This window comes from Melanostigma gelatinosum, assembly GCF_949748355.1.
Source record: "Melanostigma gelatinosum genome assembly, chromosome: 12".
Lineage (NCBI taxonomy): Eukaryota > Metazoa > Chordata > Actinopteri > Perciformes > Zoarcidae > Melanostigma > Melanostigma gelatinosum.
The window spans coordinates 25,500,319-25,508,245 of NC_136645.1; the positions used below are offsets into that span (position 1 = coordinate 25,500,319).

The window sequence follows — 7,927 nt, forward strand, 5'->3', positions numbered from 1 at the left end:
ACCCCGGAATGCAACATCGTCCTGAATTTAAGAGCCATGGGGCTTCCTCATTTCGTCATCACAACAAAAAACCCCACGTGAACGTGGCCAATCTGCACACCCTCACAAGATCATCTCAACCAATCAGAATGCAAAACAGCCAAAAAAAAAAAAGCTTGCCCTGTTCAACTTAATCCCTTAACAATAAAAGCCTCCTCATACATGAATTCATCACGGCAATATGCTTGATCCACTCTGCAATACAGAAACGTGGAACATGGGGAATAGTTGTTATACACCATAAGGTGGCGATCACACCTAGTTAATTTCTAACTAAAATAGTAACTATCCACACTGAGCTGGCCACTGCCAACTCCACCCCCTCTCTGTCCAATACTCCAAATTCTCTTATCAACCAGCACCTCTCCGACTTCTACAGAAGCAAATCTCTGGCATGAAGACTCCCACCTGTACATTCCACTTATATAAAAACTGTCTACCAAGAATCAGCCCACTCATCGCCACAATAAAGTCCTCCCTCTCCACTGGTCAGTTCCCAGCTTCACTCAAAGTGGCTGCTGTTACGTCCATCCATATGCCTGGGCCTGACCCTGACATCCCAAATATCCACTGACCTATATCAAATCTCCCTTTTCTCAAAAAAAAAAAAGAAGCTTGAACGCACAATTGAAAACCCACTCAATGACCTTTATGAACTGTTTAAACCTGGTTTCAGAACACAACATAACACAGAAACTGCCCTCTTAAGTCATAAATGACCATCTCCTTACCTCAGACGACTGTCTGCTCAACATACTCATCCTATTTGACCTCACTGCAGCATTTGACACATCAACCACGCAAACCTCCTCACCCGCCTGAATCCTCTCTTAGTATCAAAGACACTGGCCTCTCATGGTTCAAAACCTACCTCTCAGACATAAAACACTTCTTTGGTGTAAACGACTGCAAATCTGACCTGCGTCTGCAACAAATCTGAAGTCATCATCATGAGCCCATAAACCCCCCAATAGCTTGTCCCTCCATGTAGATGACTCCACTGTCTCCCCTTCTTCCAAAATCCGCACCTTGGAGGAATTTTTGATGCTTTCATTTGAATCCCACAAAATTGCTCTTTACATATTACACTTTTTGAGCCTGGACTGTGAAGTGTGAAGCATTGGATCACAATGAATCTGTCCGTACAGGCATGTACACATGTTTTCTGACCGACCCTGAAAAATATAAGGCAATGTTAAAGCGACATAATAATTTACCCTCTCAGTACGGTTGTATGTCTTAAGGAAACTGAAGAAGACACAATTCCTGTGCCAAATTGTCAACTTCTACAGAGAAGCAATAGAAAGCATCCTGACTGGAAACAGTACAAACATGCATGGGATGTGCACAGCCCAGGTTAGAAGATCTCTACAGCAGGTGGTTAAAACCACACAGAACATCATTGGTACCCATCTACTGAGCATCACCAATATTGGTGAGAAGAGGAGACTTACAGTGTTCTCCAGAACGTGGTCATCACTGTCAGAAGACTCTTCTAAGCTGCTGCCGTCATCACTGTGAACACACAGATTTGTAAGGCCTTAGTTGCACATTTAAAAAGAAAGTACCGGTACAGTAGAAGAAAAGACTGGTTAGAGCCCTGATGTGAAAGACAGTCTTCAAAACCAGGCAGTAAGCAGGGAGTGTCCTTTACCCAGTGTCATTGTGGCTGTGCTTGGCTCTCTTAGCCAAGTGTTTGCTCTCCTGATCATTCAGCCCGGAGTCCTTCATTATTGCATCATACACTAGGAAAGAGGATGGCGAAAAAAAAATAAATAAATAAAAATCAGAACTCACAGATCTTATTCCAAGAGATTTTGATCATGAACACTGGAAGTTTAATACGGCATCAATCTACTTTTGCCTCTTTTACCTTTCTCTACTTGAATCCTGAAAGCTGTCTTGTTTCTCCTGCCATACTCCATTCTAAAGATGCAATATAAACCAAACACATCATCACTTTTATTTAGCAGTCATACACATACACTCAGTGTCCAGTTTCATTAAGACAAATGCAGTCATATCCAACAGCCTGCAACAACCCCCACCGTTATGGAGGTGCAAATTTTTGTCCGAACCCTTTGAGGTGTTGATTCAACTGTATGCTAATTTTTAGGGTTGTAGTTTGTGCTGCGTCATTGTATTCTACTGACAGGTGTTTCACCTCACACATATCAATAAAAGTAGAGTAAGTGAATGTAGGTAAGTAAGAAAAAGTACTTCTATACATGCGATTATATACTTTGATAAACCAGTGCTCAACATTAACTTTTAAAGGTGGTTGCCATGTTGCCAATCAGGCATCAGCTTTTGGTTGGCAAAACTGAAACTAGGGTTTCCATTTTAAGTCATCTTATATTTAGATTAATTAAGATAAAATGCAGTTTTACATCAGCTCAGACAATGAGACATAAAATAAATAAAACTGTATTACAGTCATCAAACAAAACATTTAGTAGTTTGTGTTTTATCTGATACGTAACTGAATTGTAATATTAAAGTGTCGTCAGTTAGTGTGTCCACCCTCATTTCCTGGTAAACAAAATACCAGTAGTGCAGCTGTTGTTATGTTCTTCACAGATGCCACAAAAATAGTCACTGGTTGCTTGTTCATAAGTTCTCTCCCTTTCAAAATTTGGTTTTCTGGACCGTTGCACTGATTCTTACCGCAGATCCATAGGCCCTTCAGCATTGATGTCTTGAATTGTGGGTTCCCCGAGTAACATAAACATCAGCTTGTCCATAATCTCTACTTTCAGCTGAATTCCATCTCACATACATCTGAAGAGATTGGGGTGCACATTTTGCTGTTCCTATTTCATATATGTGTATACACTAGTGGTGGGCCGTCAGGGCAAGCTAAGCCTTCTCTGCTGGCTAAACAGAATCAAAGTTATAGCTATTTTATAATTTAATAATTTTTCACAAATACACTACATGTATTAATTGTTTTTCCCATTAGCTTATTTTCTCATTGCACAGCTCCTGTCTTCCTCTGTTGCTCTGCTTCCAGCCTGCAGCACTGCTTCCAGCACACCTTGTTTTAAAGTCTTCAACCAATCAGATCTTTAGTTTGACATGTTGGCCGTATTCTTTGACATGCCAGTGGCACCGAGGTAACCTGCTAAGTACGTCTGCATTAACGTGCGCCGTGATTGGTCAGTGGGCGATCACGTGATTAATGTGAAATTTAAGGAAGCTGGCAGAAGTTAGTTGGAGTAGTAAGAGTTCAAATTGAAAGATATGGAAGAAATTACAACATTTTTAGGGTTTTGCTTGGTGTAGTTTATTTATTTGTATGAACGGTGTTCCTGGCTGACAGCGTCGGACATTTTATAGCTGGGAATGTGTTTTATTTTAACTGAGCATCTTGGTGTTTGGAGCTACGCTAAGCTAACCTGAGGACACCATAGCACGGCAGGACACTACGGTGCTTTTGAAAACTTTCAGAGAAACCCGAGTGGATCTACAGATCAACGAACACATTCGCAGGGAAATTAAGTTCCACAACCGTGGTCCGCCCGCGGCCGGCTGGCAGGATCCCGGCCCCGCTGCGAACCGGCCGTCACAAACCGGCGAAATACAACTGGGGAGGTCCGACTGTCACTGGCGTCCATGAATCGAGAATGACTTCTTACTGGAACTGAAATAATGTACCGTGGGATTAAAGTCTTTGTCAACAAAGAAAGGAGGATGGAGTTTGTCTTTAAGTGAACAGCATTCGGTCAGTGACAAACTGCGTTGTTTTTTTTTACATCTGCAGTGATGTTACTGCTGTTCAATTGTCTGTCGTGTCGTTCTTATGAATAATATTTGAATGGCTCGTGCTCTTGTGTGGTGGAATGCATGGATCCGCTGCAGGTTTGCTGGATTGATTTGTCATGCTTTGTTGTCATATGAATATATGTGACTGGTTCTTATGACTTTGTTGTTGTCATTGTGTTAATTACATTGATTTGACTATGCATTGTGCATTAACGACACAGCGTTCCGTCATGCACGGATTCATGTATCTGCACCGTAGCGGTTCAACTGTAGTAGGACAGTACAGAAGGCCCAGGTATAAAATGCACGGCCGGCTACTGGTATACACACACATGTTTTTTTACATGTTAAAAGTGGTTGCCACTGATGGCAACCAAAGGCCAAGACTCGGTTGCAAATTTCTCAAAACGTTTACCAATGGCAACCTGGCAACCCTTCTTCTTTTTCGTGTTCATGACTGGAGCATATGACAGAACACATTCATCAACATTAGAAAAGGAAGTGTGGAGATCTGATGAAGAGCAATGGACTTTGAGACGATCAGCACCAACGGCCAACCACCCAGCAAGACCTGCCGGACAAAATGCCACCGAAAGCAACTTCTCAAGGAAGAGGAGCCGAGATGGAAGCTAAGCTAACCCAGCTAGGACCCAAGGCTACTCCACTACCCAGCCTACTCCTGGCTGTCTGATGTACGAAAATAAGTTGGAGGAAACAAGACTTGAGGCAAACCCAGCAACAGGTTGTCTGTGATTAAACGCAGGACAAAGAATGCACTACAGGAAGGCACTACTGTTTTGTTTGTTTGTCTTGTGTTTCTTGTTGTGCATTCCTGTGTTGCATAATGACAATACATGATCCTTGAATTCTTAAATGATGCACTTGCCTGTACAGTTTTTGAAGTTCCATGGCCATAGCTGAAAGGTCCACATATTCCCTGGTGCAGGTCGTCATATACTGAAACCAGAATTCAACATCAAACAGGGGCAGGTTTAACTACAACATCAGATATTTAGACCCAATCTCTGATTGGATTTAACAAGAAAAATAACACTGATAAAGCATTATGCACTTCATGCAAGAACAAGAGGGATATTAGATTTGACATGACATCACTGCTTTTGTCTCCCTCATATCCTCTGATGGCTGGCAGTTACCATACCGTCCCATGAAGACATTTATCCTCATCACCTGTTTATTTACTCTTTGACATAAATACTACCGGTATATACTACATTTATTCTATTATTGTTGTTTTTACTTTGCTTGGTGAATGAGTATTGAAAATGTAAGATTGCCAAATGGCATAATTGTTATGTCTTGATTTAGCATTATTTTCTTATCTTGTGTATGATGTGGTCTAAAAATGGATGATTTGGTGTGTAAATGGACTATTATTTATACAGCGCCTTTTTAGTCTTCCGACCATTCTTCACTAATTCACACACATTCATAGGGTACATCCCAAGTCTCTTAATTGCATCCCTGTTTCCCTCACTTGCATGTTTTCACAGCTGGATCAGTCGGCTTTAACAGATGGAGTTTGTATCTGCACACATGATCAGTGTACTTTTACTAATAAAGACACAGTAATCATCACTGTCAGAGTAGAGGTGTGTTCTTTTTTGTAGCCCTTTACCTGTTTAACAAACTGCATTTAGTATACTGTTCTGTTTATAAGTGCAGGATCAATTTCTACCGGCAAAATGAGTTTCTTATTTATTAATTAATTGCATCTGTATGTTTTGAAATTTGACGTCGTTATTTTTAAATAACCCAGAATATGATTATGGTTTCTCTTGAATACTGGAATAAATTGATTAGGCTCAATGTCTTAGGGGAAATTGATGACATAACTCATCAAACCCGACACTCGATCAGCCTCACGTGACTGAATGGAAATGATGTAAAACGTTTTTCGTCTCGCCAGCTCTCTCTAACTTTAATTGTATCCACAACAAAAGTTAAGGAAATATCAGATCAAAAAAGACAAATCTTTCTAATAAATGAAGAAAGTTGTTTGTGGCGCTTTTGTTGTTCAGACCTACAATAAACATATACGGTATTTAAACCAGACGGCGAATCAGAAAACAAATATAAAGCTTGAGTTTAATCTGTGATCTGTCTTCACTCGGATATTAAACTCCAGTGATGATGAGAACAATCAGATCAGTCCGATCAGCTACAGCATCCAATCACATAACTTATGAAAAGTGAAACACGTTATGGAAGCCTGTTCTCGTGCATCCTCGCTCAGGGCTCCTCAGAGATCCCTCCACGCTCCTCAGAGCAGCAATGACAGCTTTGGGACGGCCGCCAGTATGGCGGCGCAGAACAACTTACGGTTCAAGTGAGGAAATGACAAATAAGAGACTTGGGATGTACCCATATACTGATGACAGGGCTAGCATGCAAGGAGCCACCTGCCCATCAGGATTTAAACTCAGGCTCCGAATAGTAAATGCCCGCTCCCAACTGAGCCATGGCCGTGTGAGTGTGTAAGATATGATGCAGTACAGTAAAAGGGAAAGAGCTTATCTGTTTATACTGAACTGTGAAATGACACCATCTTTTTGGTTGTGAAATCAATACATCTGAACTCATTACATATGGTACATCCAAAGAAGAATGAGAACATGGATTTGTACCTGCTCCACTCTCGGTCTGAGCCGACTGTCCAGACAGCCACCACTTCTGTTTTTCATTCCTGTGCTTATTTGATCCTGCAGCAGGATAGACTAAAATCAGAAATATAGCACAGCATGTATTCTACACTCTTTTTCAGGAGCAATGACAATAGTAATACAAAACAACAGGAAAGGCGAAGGGTTTTATTGGCACAACCAACTCACTGACCAAATATTCTTAACTCAAGGTACACTTACCAGCTGTTTTTCAAAGTCTTCGAGAGAATCTCATTGTGAGCGTGTACAAAAGTAAGTCAATGAATCTCTGTGGTCAATGAGCTGTTTGTTACACATCTAAGTGATGTTACAGTGCGTTCACACGTGATAGATTCAAAGAGGCTGGCCTGTATCTTGCTTCTGACTCACACGGAAAACTGATGTGTGTTTTCATATTAAATTTGTACACAGAGATGGAAATGCCTTCATATTAGGCCGTGATTCCTATTTTGTATTGTTTAGAGTAGGCTTGTTAAATTTATAAGTAGCCTCACTATCTGTCTCTAGAATAGCTGGGAAGATAATAAAGTGTAATGGTTGCAACCCAGGTCGTTCACAGACCCCATACTTGTAGAGACAACAAACTGTGTCTTTGTATAGGAAGCGGTAAAGTCAGGATTCCAGGAAACTTCTTGGAGAGATTGATGTCTAGACTACAGAACTTTCCCATGTAGAATCCTGAATATTTGAGCAGGTCCTAAATTCTGTCAAAGGTAAATATTACCTGCAGTCAACACGTTCTATTCTCCTTTGCCAAACTCCAATAAATATTTCAGCTGAGTCTCCTTTTTATCACAAGTCGACCAGTTATTCATCACATACACCACTTACATTCTTCTTATTCAATATGTCAATAAGTCAATATGACCAGCTCGCAGAAGATTTCCACTCGCAGCAGGGACAAATGTACACAAATAAATATTAAGCAGGGATAAAGATTGTTCATCAATAACCAATTGAATGATTTAACAATAAACATATATTGGTAATAATAGATATGTCATATAGTCTATACAAATTAAAAAATACTGCAGCAAGTCCTCACATCTAAGTAGCTTGTTCCCGCTAATATGGGGGACTTTAACGGGAAAATTACTTTTGATCATTTATCATAAGGTATGCTGTCATCATTTCTTAAATATAGCTTTGACGTTCACCAAACATTCTTTTAAGAAATAACGACCGGAAAATAGGCACAAAACATAAAACACCAGTCTGGCTGCAGAATGGATTCAACCCACAGACGCATTCTCAGTCAAACAAAACAAGGTTATTTACCTCAACAAAAACACCACCGCGGCGGCAAGTGTTTTATTTATTATTGTGTCGTGATGGTATCTCGGTTTAACATCCAGCACATGGACGTATTACGGAACCATGATTTGTCAGCGTGACGATCCCGGAAACGAACATTGTTCTTCTTCGTCTGCTTCCCCCTC

The 7,927-nt window shown here is 40.6% G+C and overlaps 1 protein-coding gene across 4 annotated transcripts in view; it reads right to left on the minus strand.

The window, feature by feature from the left end:
• The window catches only part of nvl (nuclear VCP like), a 49,944-nt gene extending 42,044 nt beyond the window's left edge, over positions 1-7,900 (minus strand). For all 4 annotated transcript variants that reach the window (XR_013772475.1, XM_079280959.1, XM_079280960.1 and 1 more), the window contains exons 1-6: positions 7,767-7,900; positions 6,453-6,527; positions 4,691-4,761; positions 1,913-1,965; positions 1,694-1,784; positions 1,494-1,554 (exon numbers count right to left, since the gene is read on the minus strand). Coding sequence is in view for 3 of the 4 variants with exons in the window: in XM_079280959.1 (XP_079137085.1) it covers positions 1,494-1,554; positions 1,694-1,784; positions 1,913-1,965; positions 4,691-4,761; positions 6,453-6,509 (333 nt within the window). In the remaining variant the exon portion in view is untranslated. The remainder of the gene's footprint in view (positions 1-1,493; positions 1,555-1,693; positions 1,785-1,912; positions 1,966-4,690; positions 4,762-6,452; positions 6,528-7,766) is intronic.
• Positions 7,901-7,927: the final 27 nt, after the last annotated feature.